At 34.5% G+C, this 22,539-nt stretch overlaps 1 protein-coding gene across 1 annotated transcript; it reads left to right on the top strand.

The window, feature by feature from the left end:
• Positions 1-1,517: 1,517 nt before the first annotated feature.
• Positions 1,518-2,468, top strand: LOC308428972 (olfactory receptor 5D14-like; the record flags this gene model as incomplete). The annotated part of the gene is made up of 1 exon (XM_080927612.1): positions 1,518-2,468. One exon carries the CDS (start codon positions 1,518-1,520, stop codon positions 2,466-2,468), a length of 951 nt encoding a protein of 316 aa, XP_080783738.1.
• Between the last annotated feature and the right edge of the window lie 20,071 nt (positions 2,469-22,539).

The raw sequence follows: 22,539 nt of genomic DNA, 5'->3' as shown, positions 1-22,539 counted from the left end.
ATATTAGAACATTTTTCATATCATAGTTATCTGAGGCCTTAAAAACATAATTTTTATTTATTTTATCTCCATTTTTAAACTTGTATGATATTAGTAGATACATTACAGCTTCCAATTTGGTGTTTTTCTGTAATACCTGAGTTTGTGAACGAGTACAGCTCTGTGTCTATATCTGTTTCTTGTGCATTTTCTTGGAATATTTACTCCTGCTTGTTAAATACAATTTCAATGTACTAGTATTTATATTTCCTGATGTTTTATTATGTCCTTAGAGTGTTTGTTCTCTACTTAGGAAAAAAGGCAGATAAAGATGTAAATGCATGTTAGGCAGAAATGAGAAGAGAGGATGAAGAGGAAGCGATATCAGGATATTCATTATTGAGAGAAAAGCTATTTTAATAAGAGGCAAAATACTTGATCGAAAATTTAGACAAAGAAGTAATCATAAGAGGTTTTTTTTGTTATATTTCTTGACAATTTTCAGGATCTATTCAACATGTATCAGTGTGACCTACCCAATATTATGACCAATCTGTCTGCCAAATGTTTTCTATAAGATGTCATGAATGTTGAATTAGAGGGCCCAAAAAAAATGGTAGCTTGCATAATACACTGGATAGGCCAGAAATAATTTATATTTTGCTTCATGTATTACATACACTCTACAATTTTATATATTATGTGAAAAAGTATTAAATTATTTACCTTAAATTGCAATATACTCTTTTACAAAATCCAAAAAAGTTCTATCAAGATTAGCAGAAGATGTGTATTGGGATATTTTTTAATGCTAGTGACAAAAGATTTATTAATTATGTACTAATAGTTCTTGAGAGTGAACTTCATGAGAGATATCTTTGTCATTTCAAGGAAAGTCTCATTATTAAGGCTTCTTCAAGATGAGATTTGCTATTTTAGTAATTACCTGCTCTGAGCCTGTATGGAATATTGTCTTGAATTTTCTCTAAAGGTGTTCCCCAGAGATAAAAAGTAAATATAAGAATCTTTTCATTCCCCACTGTTCTCAATTCACAGAACACCAGAAGTATTTTGACTCTCTCTGTAACAAGTGAGTTTATTTAATTTTCTTTTGCTACTATAAAAATGTTATTTTCATGATCTTGAAATTAAGATACGCTTTGATTTTTCTTTATATGCTCAGTACTTAATTCAGTGACAATACTATTCAGAAGAAAAATAAATATACATAGTAAATGCCTCAGTCATTGGTAACAAATAGGAAATAAAGCATTAAACATTTTCAGAGTGTGCTCATGCCTCAATGATATTATATATGTAAACATGGCCCAATGGCACTGTTTATAACTTTTCCCACAGATTTCTATAAACTTTCATTTCTTGGAATAAAAAATAAATAAACCTCAGTCATTTGATTTGTGCAGATTACAAAACTTATATAGCATTTTATATTGCCCTTCATGAATATTTAATATTTCTTACATTATTTTATATTAAACAGGAGAATCATCAGCCTCAGCTGTCTACTGATAGGCATTATGGTACTAATGGAAAGAAATGTGAGTGTGGACATCGTGTTTTTCCTGGTGGGCTTCACAGACTACCCTGAGCTTCAGATTCCCCTTTTCCTAATCTTTCTCTTCATTTACATCATCACGGTAGTGGGAAACCTTGGAATGATAGTGCTCATCAATATCGACCCCAAGTTCAACACTCCAATGTACTTCTTCCTTAGCCACCTTTCATTTGTTGACTTCTGTTACCCAACCATCATCATGCCCAAGCTGCTTGAGAACTTGTTTCAGGCAGATAAAACTATCCTTTACTTCAGCTGCATGCTGCAGTACTTCCTGACCTGTGTGGCTGTGGTGGCTGAGTCCTACTTGCTAGCAGTTATGGCCTATGATCGCTTTGTGGCCGTCTGTAATCCTTTGCTGTATACTGTGGTCATGTCACAGAGGCTGTGCATCCTGCTTGTTACTGGATCATATATCTGGAGCACATTTGCCACCTTGATTCTCCTCTGCTATGCTCTTCAACTAAAGTTTTCAAGATTTAATGTGATCAACCACTTCTTCTGTGAATATACTGCCCTCATTGCTGTCTCTAGTTCTGATATACACATCCCCAGCCTGCTACTCTTTTGTTTTGCAACTTTTAATGAAGTGAGTACTCTGCTGATCATTCTCACTTCTTACATGTTCATTTTTGTGACGTTATTAAAAATTAAATCTACTAGTGGACGTCGCAAATCCTTTTCTACCTGTGCCTCCCACCTGACTGCTATCACCATTTTCCACGGAACCATACTTTCCCTGTACTGTGTTCCTAACTCCAAAAATTCTAGGAATGCAGTCAAAGTGGCCTCGGTTTTTTATGCAGTTCTCAATCCTTTACTTAACCCTCTTATCTACAGCTTGAGAAACAAAGATGTGAAGGAGGTTTTACACAAATTATTGAGTACTTCATTGAAGTATCCACTTCACTGAACCATCTTAAAGTATGTTCAATACAGATAAAGAATTAGAAAAATAAGTCTTTCTGTCTACTATGGTACATATTTGTTTTAATTCTGTTGATTGTTATGGTGCATGGATTGATAAATTTAACTAGGAAAAGGAAGGCAAAGATGCTTATTATTTGGAAGAAATAGAAAATACTTTGAAATATTTTTTCTATTAAATGTATAATAATAATAATTATAATAATAATTAATAATAATAAAATCAGATAATAGAACATATGTCAGGATATATTTTAGATTGTAATTTCTTCTGAAAGAATGATAATAACTAACAGAGAAATGCAGAAGATTTGTTTGCTTTTGTTAGAAGAATGCAGAATGCTTCTTGTTATAAACTTCTAAATAATAAAAGTTTTATAGAAGTTATAGAAACACCGGGTAATATAAGTTTGCCATAAAAACACATGGTTAAAACAAAAGAGAGTATCTTTACATCATATATTCACTTCTTTCTTTATGTTCAATAAATGTTTATGCTGTGTACTAAACTCTATAGTCACCTCTTTTTGAGCACCTAGCATCAAAATAAGAACTGTATGTTTTTGATAGAAAATGACACAAATATCTAAGAAAATGTTGAAAAACTAGCTGATATGATTTAAAATTAATAGTTACCTATAAATTTATACCTACTTTTCTACATAAAGCAATTATTAAACACTGAGTGATAAAGCTCACACATTTCACTTCTGTGTTTCAGAAAAAAATGTTTGAATAAATTTAATTTTAAGGTAGCCTTGAAAAAATATCTCATTCATATAATAACTTGTTATCAAAATATTTAGAAGCATAATAATTCATACAAAATAATGCAGAAATATTAATGATCATATTTTATTTATGTTTTATTGTTTATGTGAATGAGTAAATTAACCTAAATATCTCATAGTAAAATTTCCATGAATTAAAATAAATTTGAATGATGAGAAAACACTACATAAGCTAACATAAATGATAAAGTTTCTATTTTAAAATGTCATCATTTGACAGAAATCACCATATGAGGAAAATATTATATACTATATTATTTCTTTCCCATTAACTAAGTGCTAAAGCTTAATCTTTAAATACCAGGAAGAGAATATTAACAGATTCATAACAAAAATGACTAAACATGGAGAAAACGTCACATGCATATAAACACTGTTATAAGATATACTTTGGTTTATGAAAAAATTCAATAGCTATTTTAAAGTAGCAGTTTCTCAACATAGAGATAGAATAAAAGCACCTATGTGTTACTATTTTTTGTCTGTAAGAAGAGTTGCAAACCAAAACTTTAAAGATACAGCTGTGGAATGTATAGGCTTGAACACAGATGACTCTAACAATGTCATGTGTTTGATCTTTGTTCCCCAATTAGTAGAATTGTTTCAGAAAGATTAGGAACTAGTGCCTTGCAGGAGGAAGTATATCACTCAGAGTGAGATTTAGGGTTCAAAAGTCTCACTCACTCACTCTCTCTCTTTATTTTTCCATTTTAGAAACTATAAATGAATGGTTTCCTGTACTGTCACAGAACTTATACATACATACCTAGTCCTACTGGCCTAGAGAGAAAGAAACTCAATTTGCAGTCCAACATGAAGGGGAAATTTTCTAAAATAAATAATTTTACAATTTTTCTTTATTTCTAATTATTTTAATTTTTTAAATTAAATAACCAAAAAAGTGTAAAGTTACAAAAATATTGTTGAAGAATAATGTATTAAAACTTTTGAAAAATGGAAAGACTCATCACAAAATTTCAAGATTAAAATGTAGATCATTATTTAACATAAAAAATATGTTCCTCTCAGTACTGCTTTCATTGAATCCCACAGGTTTGGGTATGTTGTGTTTTCATTTTCATTGAATCCTAGAAAATCCTTAATTTCTTTCTTTATTTCTTCATTTACCCTGCTATGGTTTAATAGAGAATTGTTTTGTTTCCATGTGTGTATGGGCTTTTTGTTGTCTTTGTTGTTATTAAAGACCAGCCTTAGACCATGGTGATCTGAAAGGATGCATTGGAGTATTTCAAACTTCTTATATTTGTTGAGGCTCATTTTGTGACCAATTATGTTGTCAATTTTCGAGAAGATGCCATGAGGTGCTGAGAAGAAGGTGTATTTTTCTGTTTTAGGATGATATGTTCTGTAGATATTTATTAATTCCAGTTGGTTCATAACCTCTGCTATAATTACAGTGTCCTTGTTCAGATTCTGTTTCTATGATCTGTCCATTGGTGAGAGTGGGGTATTGAGGTCTCCCACTATTATTGTATGACATACAATGTATTTTTGAAAGCTCTAGAACAAAAGGAAGCAGATACACCCAAGAGGAGTAGACAGCAAGAAATAATCAAACTTAGGGCAGAAATAGACCAAATAGAAACAAAAAGAACCATTCAAAGAATCAACAAAACCAAGAGCTGGTTCTTTGAGAAAATTAACACTTGATAAACCCTTAGCCAGACCAACTAGAGGGCAAAGAGTGAGTATCCAAATTAACAAAACATAATGAAAGTGGAGACATAATAACTGAAACTGAGGAAATTCAAGAAAAGATCAGATACTACTATAAAAGTCTAAACTCAACAAATCTGGGAAATCTAGAAGAAGTAGATCAATTCCTAGAGAGATACCAGCTACTAAAGTTAAGCCAGGACCAGGTAAAACATCTAAATAATCCCAAAACACCTAAAGTAATAGAAGCAGTCATAAAAAGCCTCCCAACCAAAAAAAAAAAAAAAAAAAAAAAAAAAAAAAAAAAAAAAAAAAAAAAAAAAAATCCCAGGTCCAGATGGGTTCAGTGAAGAATTTTATCAAACATTTATTGACAACCTAATACTAATACTTTCCAAAATATTCCATGAACTAGAATCAGATGGCACACTACCTAACTGATTTTTTTGAGGCTACAATAACCCTCATTCCTAAAACAAACAAAGACCCTACAAAGAAAGCAAACTTTAGACCAATCTCACTTACAAACATTGATGCAAAAATACCCAACAAAATCCTTGCAAACTGAACCCAAGAGCATAACAAAATGATCATTCACCATGATCATGTAGGCTTCATGCATGGAATAGAGGGATGGTTTAATATATGGAAATCCATCACAAAACAAACTCAAAGTTAAAATCCGCATGGTCATCTCACTAGATGCTGAGAAAGCATTTGAAAAATTCAACACTCCTTCATGTTAAATGTCTTGAAAGAACAGAAATCAAAGACCCATACATAAACATAATGCAAACAATATACAGCAAACCAACAGCCAACATCAAACTTAGCATTATTGGTAGGAAATTTGAAGCAATCCCACAAATATCAGGGACTTGACAAGGCTGCCCACTCCCCCCTTAACTATTCAACATAGTACTGGAAGTCCTGGACGGAGCAATTAGACAGCAAAAGGAAATCAAAAGGATACAAATTGGAAAGTAAGAAGTTAAAACATCACTATTTAGAGGTGACATGATAGTGTACTTAAGTGACCCCAAAAAATAATACCAGAGAACTCTTAAAGCTGATAAACAAGTTCAGGAAAGTGGCTAGATATAAAATAAACTCAAAAAAATCAGTAGCCTTCCTATATTCAAAGGAAAAACATGTGGAGAAAGAAATTAGGGAAAAGATACCATTCACAATAGTCACAAAAAATATGAAATACATTTAGGTGACTCTAACTAAGCAAGTGAAGGACCTGTATGACAAGAACTTCAAACCTGTAAAGAAGGAAATCGAGGAAAATCTCATGGATTAGAAGAATCAACATGGTAAAAATGGCGATTCTACTAAAAGCAATCTGCAGATTCAATACAGTCCCCATCAAAATACCAACTCAGTGCTTCATAGAGTTGGAAAGAGCAATGTGCAATTTCATCTGGAATAACAAAAGACCTAGAATAGTGAAATCCATCTTCAACAACAAGAAAACATCTGCAGGAATCACTATCCCTGACCTCAAGCTATATATTACAAGGCAATTGTGCTAAAAACTGCATTGTACTGGTACAGAGATAGGCACCTGGATGAATGGAATAGAATAGAAGAATCAAAAATGAGCCCTCACATATATGGTAAACTGAATTTTGACAAAGGATCTGTAAACATTCAATGGAAAAGGGACAGCCTATTCAACTAATGGTGTTGGTCCAACTGACACTCAGTATGCGGACAAATGAAAGTAGACCCTTTCTTATCTCCTTGTACAGAGTTCAAGGGCAAGTGGATCAAAGATCTCCACATAAAACCATGTACACAGAAACTATTAGATGAGAAATTAGGGAAAACCTTAAAACACATGGGAGCAGGAGAAATTTACTGAAGAGAACACCAATGGCTCGTGCTCTAATGTCAAAGATTGACAAATGGGACTTAATGAGATTGAAAATTTCTTTAAGGCTAAGGACACTGTCAAGAAACAAAATGGCAACCAACAGAGTAGGAAAACCTGTTTACCAACCCCACATTTGATAGAGTCCTCTTATCCAAGGTATACAAAGAACTCAAGAAATTAGACACCAGAGAACCAAACAACCCTATTAAAAATGCAGTACAAAGCTAAACAGAACTTCTCAGTTGAGTAATACCAAATGACTGAAAAGCATCTAAGGGCGTGCTCGACATCATTAGCCATCAGGGAAATGAAAATCAAAACAACCCTGAAATTCCACCACACACCAGTCAAAAATCAAAAATTCAGATGACAAGAGATGCTGGTGCGGATATGGAGAAAGAAGAACACTTCTCCACTGTTGGTGGGGTTGTAAACTGGTACAACCACTCTGGAAATCATTCTGGCAATTCCTCAGAATATTGGATATAATACTACCTGAAGACCTAGTTAGTACACTTCTGGGCATATACTCTAGAGAAGCTCAAACGAAAAACAAAGACTAATGCATTACAATGTTCATAGCAGCTATATTTATAATAGCCAGAAGCTGGAAAGAACCCAGATGTCCTTCAGTAGATGAATGGATACAAAAAATTGTGGTATATTTACACAATAGAGTACTACTCAGCTATTAGAAACAAAGACTTTATGAAATTCTTAAGAAAATGGATGCATCTATGGAATACCATCTTGAGTTAGATAACCCAATCACAAAAGATCAGACATAATATGCAGTCACTGATAATTGGATACTAACCCCAGAAAGCTCTGAACACCCCAGAAACAAGTCACAAACTGTGTGAAGTTCAAGAAAAAAAAAAAAAACAGAAAAGAAAAAACTATTATGCTCAATCCTCACACACCAAGGAAACTTTGACTAATTCCGGGTTACATCCTGTTTTACATGTACTTTATGCTCATTGTAACTAATAAGATGTTAATGCACACTATCAAACCTTAAGAAAAAAAAAAGAAGTTACAAAAATGTATTCATATACTTATATTCAAAAATGCTTAAAATTTGTACATTTATCTTTGTTTTTTAAAGTAAAGTCGTTCAAAAAAAAAAGAAAAAATATGTTCTATTTGTTGTCTAGCTAAATATCCACAAAATTAACAAAAAATCATAGTTTGGCAATAAATAAGTTTTGATAATGTAAATAACGTTTTTTTAAATATTGATTTGCAGTGGTAACCAGCAGTTTTGTTCTTCAATATCTGAAAGTTAGATGAAGTTTAAACACAGGGAAAACTGCATGGCAGTGTGGTCTCTCCCTCTGCTGGATTAGTCATATGAGATGGTGAGTATGCTGAAAATGGGCAGCCATATAGAATTGTCTAAGTTAGGGATTTGTTCCACTGCTGGGATGCTCAGGTAGCCCTGGTAAGAGAGAGAATTCAGTGGGCTGTGTGGGGGCAGAGTGGTTGGCATGGAGAGGGAGAGAATCTACGGTGTAAGAGGAATAATTCAAGAGCTAAGAATATGGCCTTGTGGCAATTTTTGGTATTCAAAGATAATTATGTTTAATCTATACACACCAAGAACACTCTGACTGTCCCCATGTTACATTCTGTTCTACATGTACTTTATGCTCTTGGTAAGTAGTGGGATTTCAATGCATGCTATCAAACCTCTAAAATAATTGCTAAAATGCTTTAAAAAATCTGTACATGTATCTCTCTTCTTTAAATAAAGTTGTAAGAAAAAGAAAAAAGAGGGAGATGTTGAGAGAGCTTGCCCTGGGAAGTACCATGCTGAGCAAAGAGGCTAGCCAGTACTGTCTGAAAAGGGCGAACAGGTTGCCATCCGGAAGGGTAGTTGAGCCCTAGAGGTCATCTCTGCTCAGGATGGACATGTGTGGTGGGTTGGTGAATATGGGGCTATCCAGCAGCCACATTGCAGCGGTGGTTGCAGTGGTTCTGTGAAACCCATGAAAACAAAAGTTATGTTGGAGGAGAAGATGATCAGTGGAGAAATCCCGGCCCCGTGCCAAGGTGTGTTGCTCCTAAACATTGTTGTGAATGAAATGGCAGCTGGGCCTTTATGGACAAAAGCAGATGATGTGGAAGGCACGTTACAGCTGTCTTGCACTTGAGGTGAAGGGTCAGGCTGTGGAGCTTAAAGCTTTTGGCATTTGCAAACTGGCACTTGTCCCCTTACTTACAGGCACCCACCATTTTCCTTGAAGGAGTGGCACAGCTCTTTCTTTTAGAGGTTGGAGTTGACCTAGCTGCTTCCAGGCTGTTTTTGAGTGGGCAGCAGCCTGCCTGCCCCGTTTGGAGAAAGAACGGTCTAAAAAGCAGGGCAAGCTCACCCTTAAAGCTGCTGAGAAGCTGGTTCTGATGGAACCTGGTGCTGGCAGAGTGACTGAGTGCCTCTGAGGGAAGCCCCAGCCAGCAGGGGTGCCCACTACCTTCCTGTCCAAAAGGCACCAAGGCACCGGGAGTGCTCTAGTTGAGCAGCATATACTTTCTGTTTTTAAATTAACTTTAAGATTTTATTACAGTATGAGAAGAGGAAATTCAGAATCAGTGAGTATAAACAGTACCATCAATTAGATACAAATTGAAAATTTTAATTTAAATAATGGGTTGTAATAATTTATGTGTAGCAAAATCATTTGATAGCAAATTGATAATAAATTCAAAAATAAAAAATTCACTTTGGACTATACCTGAAATTATTGATCAGGATGGGACATGCAATATCTTTCTATGTACCTCCTAAGTTCTATAACAGATAGTAGCACTTGTAAAAAATAATTGCCAAACAGATACTTAAAATTAACTCACTATCTCTTTAAAATGACTGTTTCAAGGATAAGATTGTTGCCAAATGAACTAACAGATAACATTCTAAATAAGAATGGGTTACAAATATTTGATTCTTTCTATCTCTAATACTGCCAAAGTATAAACATCAGATGTAATGTACACACAATTTCAGAATGTAGAAAACACAGTTATTAATTGATGTAGTTTAATTCTTGATTAAAGGTAACATAAAGAAAAAGTAGTTTGAGGGACAAATACAGAAATTAATCATAGATTAAATATTTAATGAGACTAGCAATAATATTTTATGGGTAATCATTTTTGTCAACAGTATACCTACTGGTGCCCAATTCCCCATAAAAACAGATTGCTTTTATTTAGCTGCCTTCAACTATCAGTTTTCTACGTGAGGTTTGAGCATAGTGAGTAATTCTGCTTTGAATGTGGTGCATGAAAGGTTAGGTTAAAATGGGTTAGCAATGTTCTTTAAGGAGACTGACAAAATAGTGGCTAAACGCTGGAGGTCTCCTTACTTGTTCATGGAGGGTTTTTGTTTGTGATTGTTTTGTTTGTTTGGTTTTTTGTTTGTTTGTTTGTTTCATGGTTTTCAAATAGTCTCTCTAAATGATTAGGAGGAATGGGATATTGACAATTCTCTTATGTTAAAGAATATCATGGAGTTGGAATAAGCACAAGAGAATTTGGGCATAAGTTTTAAAGTGCTTGGGAATCAAAAAGAACCAGTAAGAAGAGGGCAACAAGGTTCAGGGTTGATGTCTGAGCCTGGGAATGTACTGCATGATGAAGAGGGTAAGCAAAATAGTCTAGGAGGTTTCCACCACTTCATTATGCTACATGGACATTCACTGCTGGGCACCCAAAGCAACTCTGTGAAACTAGGGGATAGGAAAAGCAGGATATGGTACAGATAGAACTGGAGAGTGTTAATCGAAGTGCATCACCAGAAAATTTACTTGGTCCTACACAGACACCTTCAGCCTTCTTAGTCTTTGTGCTAGATATGGCTGGTAATAATGGTATTTCTCCATATAATTAGTGGACGTGGCATCCTATAGAAATTGTAGGTCTAAAGCATTTTAATGAGGCTATGGGATTATATGGTTTACAGTCTCCATTTGTTACAGAAATGCTAAATACTTGGGCTACACAGAATAAGGTCATCCCCCAGGACTGAATGGAATAATGTCAACTGTTCATGAAGCTAGACAACAAATATAGCATTTGTCACGATGTAGGTACAAAAAGGCACAAAATAAAACAATGGAATATAGCAAGGGAGAATTAACATTACTAAAGGCTAACTGCTTGTTAAAGAGTGTTCAGCTGATTTACAAGAACAAATCAAGTCTGATAATGACATAGCTCAACAGTGTTGTGTTGCAGCTTTAAGAGCCTGGGATACGATTGAAGAACCAGGGAAACAATCTACCTGGTTTACAAAGTTAATACAGTGACCTACAGAAGCATTCACTGATTCCTTACATAAATTGGTTTCAGCTATAAAAAGGGCCATATCAGACCCTGAAAACAGACAGTCATCAATAGAAATATTGACTTTTGAAAATGTGAATACTGAATGTCAGAGAGCAATCAGACCATCAAAATCCCAAGACGTTGCTATAGACAAATGGATAAGAGAGACAAATTATATTGGTTTTCAGGAGCATCAGGCTAATATCATGGGGAAACCATAGTTAAAACTCTCAGAAATTAAAATGCCTGATACTTTGGTTGTGGTGAATTTGGCCATTTCCAAAGAGATTGTCAGACTAGAAGATTCAGAGCTCTTAATTTCACGTAAATTGACTCTATAGAATGCAGTTTTTATATAGAAGAGAACATATAGTTCCTGGCTCTTATGAACCACAAAGTTTTCCAGGATGCTGTAACTACTGTAAAGTGGGAATACATTGGTTAACAGATTGCTGCTCCAAGAGGGACATATGGGGTAAATTCCTACTCCTGGAAACCAGAGAGGACTGTCAGCTCAAGGACCTACAGTATACAATACAAGCTGTCTTCCTTTGGTCAGACAAAGCGTACCAAGCAGGAAAGAAAATCAAAATTAACTACATCCCGTTTTATACCTGCCACAAAGTGGCGTGAAGCTTTGGATTTACCCACAGACATGCCCTGTACTCTGTTCCCAAAAGCTGAATGTTACAAACAAACCACTGTTATGTATGGTCCTTTACCCTCAGGAACAGTGTAAAAACTTGGGCAAGCAGTGGGTCAATATCTCAATTTATTATGCACACTGTTATGCTACATGCAGATAGCAAGGAATAAATTAGAATAATTGTTTATGTGAGAAGGAAATGCAAATTGATGCAGGGAATAATGTTGCCCAATTGTTGTCCTTTCTTTACATTAAGGGCAAGGTTGCTCCAGGAGAAAGGACAGGAGGTTTGGGGAGGACTGGAAACTTGTGATCTGTCAAACAATAGTTAATGATCAGAGACCCAAATTAATGGTTCGAATAAATAGTCTTGACATAGATATAGGTACTGATGTTAGCATACTTTCCTCAAAAGCTTAGAATACAGATTGGCTACTTCAGAAGTATATACCCAGTTTGTGGGAATTGGTAAATTATCAGGAACAGGATAAAGTGTATGATAGATTACCTGTGTAGGACCAGATAGGCAAATAGAGAAGTTGAGACCTTATCTTGACAAACAAACTTGAATTATGGAGCAAGTATCTGTTACAATAAAGTACCTCTTACAGCAAATTAATATTTCTCCAATTCCAGGGACATTAAATGAGGAAATTAAGTGGATATACTGGATGCTCCTGGTAACAATATTGATATGGGAGATTGAGAAACATCACAAGCTGTGCCCATGGTCCAAACACAGAATGTCACATGGATATAATTTTCAAATTTATAAAAGAAGACACTGCAGACATATCAATAGCATAGTCAATAAAATGGCTATCAAACAAACCCAGATGAAAAGTGACCCATAACAACAACAACAACAAAAAATGCAGGTACTAGAACAATTGGTAAAAGAACAGCTGGAGGATCAACATGTCTAACAGTCGACTGGCCCATGAAATTCCCTGTGTTTATTGTAAAAAAATAATCATGAAAACTTAGGATGATAATAGATACAAAAGCAATTAACAAAGTAATTCTGTAGGGACCAATTGAAAACACTTAATTATTTTCAATAATTAATGGGTGATTTTAAATGGCTGAATCCTACAGTTAAATAAGTAGTTTTTTTTTTTCAAACATTAAAAGGTGATTCAGATTTAAATAGTCTAAGATTTCTAATTCCTGAAGCAGGAAAAAAAGACTTAATTCTTGTAGAACAAGGGCTGCAAGCTGCATATGTGCATCAAATTGGTCTTAATCTTGCTTTTATTTTCTTTACTTTGCCTTTAATTTATTCTCCTAGTAGGGTCTTTATGCAAAGGGAAGATAGTGTCATGGAACAGGTTTTTGTAGCTTGTAAACAAAGTAAATAATTGAAGACATATATAAAAAAGACTTCTGAGTTAATTATAAAAGGTAGAATAAGATGAAACAATTTGTCAAGAACAGATTTGCCCAAAATTGTACTAACTACCTCTTTTATATGTTGGGATCATTATGGCTGATAACAAAAATTGGCAAAGAGGTTGTAGAAATTACTTGGGTGAAACTAATTACAAGCACTCCAAAAGCAAACACATATAATTTATAAAAAGAAGTAATGGATATTTAACATGTAACTTAAAGGGAACACAAATCCAAAGGGTGCCAACATTCTATATAGATTCAAAAAAAGATGGTGAGAGCATTTTATATATCAAATAAAATAAGTAAGGTGCTCAAAAGTCCATATATATCATTTCAAAAGTCAGAATTATATGCAATCCTTATGGTGTTATTATATTATCTTGAATCTCTTAACATGATCACTGATTGCTTATATGTAGAAAGAGCTTATTTACATATAGAGCACTGAATTTATACCTGATAACTCAAAACTAGCATTATTATTTGTACAGTTACAATAAGCCCCCAGAAGTAGAAACCATCCATTATATATTATTCACATTTAGTTTTGTACATGTTTGTCAGGTTCATTAACTCAAGCAAATGATGAAATCAAACAGTTATTAATAGTAAATGTGTTAAAAGCCTTAAAATTCCTGAAAAAAAACATCAAATTGATGGGAGAGGTTTAAAGAAAAAAATTTCTACCACATGGCAGCAAGTCAAAGAAAAAAAAATGTGTGTGTGTTTGTTTGTGTGTGTGTGTGTGTGTGTGTGTGTGTGTGTGTGTGTGTTGTATTTTCCATTTTGCAAAAAACTTGGAAAGCATATATATATATATATATATATATATATATATATATATATATAATATAGTTTATACCATGTCATTGACACATACTCAGTATTTCAATGTGAAAGTATTTTAAGTTCTCCAAAAGCTGATTTCTCATTAAACATTGATTGGATATAATGGAAATTTTTGGGATACCTCCACAAATTAAAATTTATAATGCTTTCACATATGTATCCAATAAAATGAAACTATTCTTTACATATTACAATATGAAGCATGTTATTGGCATACCATAAATCTTACTGGACAGAGAGTTAAAAAAAGAGCCACACATACCTTGAAAAATATGCCTATTAAACAAAAATGGAAAGTAAAAATCCTCAGAGACAAATTAAATATTGTCTTGTTGGCACTAAATTTTCTTAATGTTGTTGAAAAGGGACTAACAGCAGCTGAGAGACACTGGAATATTTAAAAAAAAATAATTGAGAAATTAAGCAAATACATACAGAGTCAGATGCTCTCAATCAACCATTGGAATAAAACAGGACCCCCAGTGGGGAAGTTAGGAAAATGGTTTTTCAACCCTATAGGAAGAACAAAAATATTAAAAAACCATACCCTCTAGAACTTCCAGAGACTAAACCACCAACCAAAGACTACACATGAAGGGACCCAGGGCTTTAGCCACATATGTAGCAGAGGATGGCTTATCAGGCATCAAGAAGAAGAGGGGCCTTTGGCCCTGTGAATGCTCAATGCCCCAGTGTAAGGGAATGTCAGGGTGGAGAGATAGGATGGTGTTGGGGGGGGCACTTTCATAGAGGCAGGGGGAGGGGAAAGCTTAAAGGAATTCTAGAGGGGAACGGGAAGGGGATGACTTTTGGAATGTAAGTAAAAAAAATAGCCAATTAATTAACTCATTAAACAAGTAAACAATAAGTATGTGTTGACATTGTAAATCTGCAATAGTGTTAAGATGAAGACATGGTTAAGTTTATATATCTATAGGGAATGTGAAAGTATGGTTACCAACATATAAAGACTAGATTTGACTAGGGAAAATATCTCACCATCTGAGACAGGAATGTCCTTACAAAGCAAATAGCCCCAAGTGATTCACTCTCACAAACTGTCTCAACTACTGATTTCTCCAAAATATGCATGCTCATAAGGGCTAGTGGAAATTTTAGATTATACAGAGACAACACATAGAATTGAGAGATAAGACATAAACTGGCCAGAAAATACAGACTTGGAAAATCCAGAGATTGGGCAACAAATACCACAGCTAGGTTAGTTTTATTTGTTTGTTTTCCATATTAACTGTAAGTTTTCCTTGCACCCATAAAGATATTCTCCCCAACTTAACATGAAGCAATTATAAGAAGGCTGTTGTTCTGATCTTTGAAATTTGGACGGATGATTTGGGTTGATTGATGTGTTAATGATTGTTATCAACTAGAGTGATAGTGGCAGATTTAAATATTTGTAGATTGATAGAAATTTAAGGTTGTTTTGTTTGAATTATTTTGTACTGGTCAGTGTTTTAAGATTGTATTATGCTATACATGTAACATTGATTTGTTTTTATTATTATGTGTAAATAGAAATTTAAGGTTGTTTTTAATTATTGTATATTAATAGAAAATTAGACTATATTGTACAGAGGCTGTATATTTAAAGTATGTTGTAAACTTTTAATTTTATGGTTCTTATAAATATTTTTATAGTATCTGGATTGATAATGTTAAAGAAAAAGACAAATTTTAAAGAAAGAAATGGATATTTAATGGGAGTTTAGATATGTCAAGTAGTGGAGACTCACCTGGTATTTTGATAAGGCAAGACCCTCTGTGGACATGTGACATTTGGAGATAGTATAAATGGGACTCAATGGACAGTGACAACACTTGCATAGCTAGATTTGCATAGCTTCCTTGGTCTTGCTTTGTATCTTGCAAAGAACTTCTCCTGGCATCCCTGCTGGTCTGATATCTCCTGTTGACACATACCAATTCAGCAGAGGCTGAATTGTTTCTACTGGATTGTGCCACTGTTGTTTTTTTTTTTTTTTTTTTTTTTTTTTTTTGATTGCTTTGAATTTCTTTCCATTTAATTTAGTGTTTGGTGTAGGCTTGCTGCAAATTTCCTTTATTGTTTTTATGTATGTCTCTGGTACCATTAATATCTGAAAAAGTTTTTACCAGGAAGAACTGTGAGATTTTGTCAACTGTTTTTTCTTTACTGATTGAGATGATCATGTGTTTTTTCCCCTTCAATTTGTTTATATGATGGATTATATATTCCAATATTTATATATAAAAACATTTCTGCATATCTGAGATGAAGTATACTTGATCATGGTGGATAACATTTTTAATGTATTCTTGGTTTAGGTTTTCAAGTATAATATTGGATATTTTAGCAACCATATTCTTAAGGGGAAACCTCTAGTTCATTGACTTCATCCCTCTATTTCTTGCCAGCTAGTCTTCTTGGGTGTGCAGCTGTGCTTACTTCTTTTTGTGCTAGAGCTTTCAGGTGTATTTTGCTAATATGTGATCTATTTTCCTCCTTTTTTTCTTTTCTTTTTTTTTTTTTTTCTTTTTGGTTGTTGGCTCTTCTATATGTAAAGTTTCCTCTTATCACTGTTACATTGTGTCCTATTGAATATGTTGCTTATTCCTTTTCATTGAATTCTAGAATTTCTTCATGCCATTCTTTATTTCTTTATTTATTTTCATTCCAGAAAGCATTGTTTTATTTCCATGAGTTTGTAAACTCTTTGTAGGTTTTTTTTTCTGTTATTGTGGATACCCAGATTGTTTTCAACTTTTTAAACTGATTTTTATCATTTCTTCCAATTGTCCTCCTGGCTTTATATAAGGTGATTAATTTCCCCAAAGGTTTCATTTCTGTCTTTCTTGATTTATTTAAGAGATTTATACATTTCCTCTTGCTATTTAGTTGATTTTAAGAGGTATTCTTTTCTATCAGCTATGTTAGAATATTCAGGACTTCCTGGGTTCTAGTAGAGCCATATTGTCCTGGTTGTTTATCATTCTGCAATCATCTAGACATTTAGTTTTATAATGATTATAGGTCTATGTGCTAACTTATGGATTTATTTTGTTTTGTAGGTATTCTCTTTCTTGGTTTCTGTTTCCTCTCAAATTTCAGAGCCTATTCTTGTGTTTTGCCTGTTTATGCTGTTTGGAGGGAATGTCTGTTGGTTTGGAAGCCTGGGATGTAGATATAAGTGAGGGGAACCAGGTTAGGAGGTTTGGTTTGTGGGATTCACTAAGGGAGGCTGGTGTTGTGTTGCAGAGCTGTATATTATCCTGAAAGATAGAGTCTCCTGAAAGAACAGACATATTTGAAAAGGTACCAGACATGCTACCTAGCCTTCTAATAGGTATGAATTTGATTGAGCGGGATGTATCTGCACAACTTAGGGATTTGGATACACAATGAATAGACTGAGAGAGGTGAGATGGTGATGAAAAGAGGCATAAAAGATGGTGATGAAAACAGGTAAGTAAGGTTGCAGTTGGTGTTCAGTTGCAGAACTAGGGGTGAGGCTGAGGAATTGGGTCTCTTGACACGAATGGAAGAGTTAGGGGAATGACTGAAGGAGCTTAAGGGGATTGTTACCAAATATGAAGAAAAACAATATCAAATAACTGGACTCCCAGAGCTCCCAGTTACTAAACCACCAACCAAAGGATACAGATATAAAGACCCATGGCGCTAGCTGCATATGTAGCAGAGGATTGCCTTATCTGGTATCAATGGGAGGGTAGGCTCTTTGTCCTTTGAAGGCTCAATGCCCCATTGTAGGGGGATGCTAGTACAGTGAGCCTGGAGTGGGTGGGGGAAACACCATTACATAGGCAGGAGAGGGGTATGAAATATGATATTTGTGTAGGGGAAACCAGGAAGGGGGACAACATGTGAAATGTAAATAAATAAAATAAGCAATTTAAAAATAAAATTGTCAAGAACCCAGACAAGCAATAACTTACTGAGAAGCAATCCTTAGCACAGAGAGAATATATTCAAATTGCTGTGATGAAACAATTTTTATTTTAGTAATGGTAGCTCCATGTACCTGAAGTCATTCTTAGAAACATTTTCCTGAGAAATCAAGAATTTCTTTCAAGGGGAATATGCAAACTATTTATATTTTCAGACTTTGACATACCACAAATGGTAAGGAAAGTTAGTTAAATTTTCTACAGAATAATCTGGGAATATCCACTATAACTGAAATTGTAACTTCATGTAATCAGTTTTAATTACAATATTAAGAAGAAGAAGAAATATGGGATATAAATGTTCAAGATACCTTTTACAAATGTGAAAAATATTCAAAGACTGAAATATATTTAATTAAAATTATAATGGATGTCAAAATTGTAAATAGCCAAATGTTTCTCATAATGTATTTGATATAAAATTATTTTAAAATAGTAATTAAAATAATATATGATTAAATGTTAAATAACTTTAATAAAATATTTACTTATAAAACTGATATACTTTATATTTATGAACAACTATGTAGCTTTGGCTTTCCAGCAAGGAGAGAGAACCTGGACACCATCATTAGGATTCAGGACCTGCCTGCAGATGGCTTAGCACCAACAACAGCCTCACAAGCCCTTTCCAACATCAACCTATGGTGAGCCTGACACAAACTCCCATCAGCTATATAGCAAAGGAATGCTGGGGACTCTCAGGGCACAGGTAGCATGGTGCTCTATGGGAACAGGTTCTTTCCAGCCCAGAGAGAGAGGAGGGTCACCACCATCAGGACTCAGGACCTGCCTGCAGACAGGTTTAGTGTCCAGAAGAGCCTCATAAGCACTCTACCACCTGAGCAAACAGTGAACCTGCCACAGAGTCCCACTGGCTATCCTCGGAAGGAATACCAGGAACTCTCCAGATGTAGGTAGCACGATGCTCTCTGAGAACATTGCTGATCCTGCCCAGAGAGAGAAAGCCAGGTCACCAACATCAGGTCTCAGGACATGCCCACAGATGGCTGAGCTCCTGAAGAGCCTCAAAAGCACTCTCCCACCCAATCCCAAGGAGACAAAACCAAGTCACCTCCAACAGAAATCACTGCCTGCCTGCAAAGAGCCAAATGTCCAGAAGAATTCTCTCTCCTGAACTCACAGGCCCTCAGACCCACAGGAGAGACAAGCTCCACTCAGAGAAAAGATCACCTAGAATCACAGATAACAAGATGGCAAAAAGAAAGCACAAGAACCTAAGCAATAGAAACCAATACAAACTGGCAACACCAGAATTCAGCTCTCCCACTACAGCAAGTAGTGGATTTCACAACACACCAGAAAATCAAGACTTAGACTTAAAATCATAATGATGATGGAGGTCTTTGAGAAGTGCATGAATAACTCCCTTAAAGAATTACAGAAGAACACACTTAAACAAATAGAAGCCTTTAAAGAGGAAAGACAAAAATCACTCAAAGAGCTACAGAAAAATACAACCAAACAGGTGAAGGAATTGAAAATGGAAATAGAAACAAACAAATAATAAAACAAAAAAGTAACAAATCATGAAAAGAGATAACCCTGGAGATAGAAAATCTAGGAAAAAATTCAGGAGTCCTAGATGCAAGCATCACTTACAGAATACAAGTGATGAAAAAGAGAATCTCAGTTGCAGAAGACAACCTAGAAAACATCGACACAGCAATCAAAAAAAATTCAAAACTAAAAAAGCTTCTAGCCCAAAACCTCTAGTATATCTAGGACACAATAAAAAGACCAAATCTAAGAATAATGGGTGTAGGGGAGGGCATAGACTCCCAACTAAAAGGTCCACAAAATATCTTCAACAAAATCAAAGAACAAAACTTCTATAACTTTAAGAACAAGATGACTATGAACATACAAGAAGTCTACAAAACTAAAAATGGATTGGACCAGAAAAGAAACTCGTCCTGACACATAATAGTAAAAACACTGAATATTCAAAACAAAAAAAAAAAGTACTAAAAGCAGTAAGAAAAAAAAAGGATAAGTAACATAAAAATCATACCAATCTGAATTTCACCAGACTTCTCAACAGAGATTATGAAAGGTAGAAGATCCTAGAAAGACATTATACAGGCCCTATTGGAACACAAATGCCAGCCCAGGTTACTATATCCAGCAAAACTCTCAATTACCATAGATGGATAGACCAAGATATTCCAGGAGACAACCAAATTTGTACATCTGTCCACAAATACAGCCCTACGGAGGATAATAGATGGAAAACTCCAACACAAGGAGGGAATCTATACCCTTGGAAAAGGAAGAAAATAATCATGCAAGAAAACAACAAGAAGCAAAATATAAAAACATAATTCTAACTCTAACAAAAAATATAACAGGAAACAACAATCACTATTCCTTCAGATTCAATAACATCAATAAATTCAATTCCTTAATTAAAAGACATAGACAGTCAGACTGGATACATTAACAGGAGCCAGCATTTTGCTGCATGCAGGAAACTCATCTCAGAGACAAAGACAGTCACTATCTCAGGGTAGAAGGCTGGGAAAAATCCTTCCAAGGAAATGGTCCAAAGAAACAAGCTGGAGTAGCCATTCTAATATTGAATAATGTAGGCTTTCAACCAAAAGTTATCAAAAAAGATAAAAAAGATCATGAAAGCAGAAACTTAACAGAGACACAGAGAAACTAGCAGAGGTTATGAACCAATTGAAATTAACAGACATCTACTGGAACATTTCAACCGAAAACACAGGAATATATGTTCTTCTCAGCACCACAGGGTACCTTCTGCAAACTTGACCATATATTAGGTCACTACAGAGGCCTCAAAAGATATAAGAATATGTAATACTCCCATGCATCCTGAATCCTATCAGATCAACATGGCCTAAGGCTGGTCTATAATAACAACAACAACAACAAAAAAAAAATACACATGTTAGCTCAATAACATGCTACTCGGGAATAACATGGTCAAGGAGGAAATGAATAAATTAATTAAGGATTTTTAGAACAATTTAATGAAACAGAGAACACAAAAAAACCCAAAGTTGTGGGATGCAATGAAAGCAGTACTAAGAGGAAAACTCTCAGCTCTTACTACCTGCAAAAAAAAAAAAAAAAAAAAAAAAAGTGGAGAAAGCATACACTAGCAGATATACAACACACCAAAAAGTTCTAGAACAAAAAGAAGCAGTTACACCCAAGAAGAGTAAATGACAGGAAATAATCAAACTCAAAGCAGAAATGCAGAAATTAACCAAGTAGAAACAAAATTAACTATAAAAAGAATCAACAAAACCAGGACCTAGTTCTTTGAGAAAATTAACAAGATTGATAAACCCTTAGCCAGACTAAATAGAGGGCACAAAGAGATTATCCAAATTAACAAAATCAGAAATGAAAGTGGAAACATAACAACTGAAATTGAGGAAATTCAAGAAATTATTATATCCTACTACAACAGCCTATACTCAACAAAAGAGGAAAATCTGGAGGAAATTGACAAATTTCTAGACACATATCAGGTACAAAGTTAAATCAGGATCAGGTAAACCAACTAAACTGTCCCATAACACCTAAAAAGTAGAAGCAGTCATTAAAAGCCTCCCAAGCAAAAAAAATCCCAGGACCAGATGTCTTCAGTGCAGAATTCTATCAGACATTCATAGAAGACCTAATACAAACTCTCCAAAGAAATCTACAAAACAGAAACAGAAGGAATACTAGCCAACTTGTTCTTCAAAGCCAAAATAATGCTCATATCTAAACCACACAAAGGCACTTCAAAGAAAGAGAACATCAGAACAATTTCCCTCATGAACATTGATACAAAAACACACAATAAAATTTTTGCACACAAAATCCAAGAACACATCACAACAATCATTCACCATGATCAAGTAGGCTTCATCCTAGGAATGCAGGGATCTTTCGATATAGAGAAATTCATCAATATAATACACCATATAAACAAACTCAAAGAAAAAAAAATAAACATGATCTTCTCATTAGATTTTGAAAAATCATTTGACAATACACCCCACTATGTTAAAAGTCTTGGAAAGAGCAAGAATTCAAGGCCCATACCTAAATATAGTAAAAGCAATAAACAACAATGCAGTAGCCAACATCAAACTAAATCGTGAGAAACATGAAGCAATTCCACAAAAGTTAAGGACAAGAAAAGACTGCCCACTCTCTTTCTACCTATTCAATATAGTACTGAAAATCCTGGCCAGAGCTATTAGACAAAAAGAAGAAGAAGAAGAAGAAGAAGAAGAAGAAGAAAGAAGAAGAAGAAGAAGAAGAAGAAGAAGAAGAAGAAGAAGAAGAAGAAGAAGAAGAAGAAGAAGAAGAAGAAGAAGTCAGAGGGATACAAATTGGAGAAGAAAAAGTCAAAATCTCACTATTTTCTGATGATATGATAGTATACTTAAGTGAGCCCAAAGATTCCACCAGAGAACTCCTAAGCCTGATAAACAGCTTCAGCAAAGTGGCTTGTTATAAAATTAATTCTAAG

The sequence above is a fragment of the Micromys minutus genome (assembly GCF_963924665.1).
Source record: "Micromys minutus genome assembly, chromosome: 13".
Lineage (NCBI taxonomy): Eukaryota > Metazoa > Chordata > Mammalia > Rodentia > Muridae > Micromys > Micromys minutus.
Note: the sequence above shows the minus strand (reverse complement) of the source record. Positions and strands in the feature narration are given on the sequence as shown.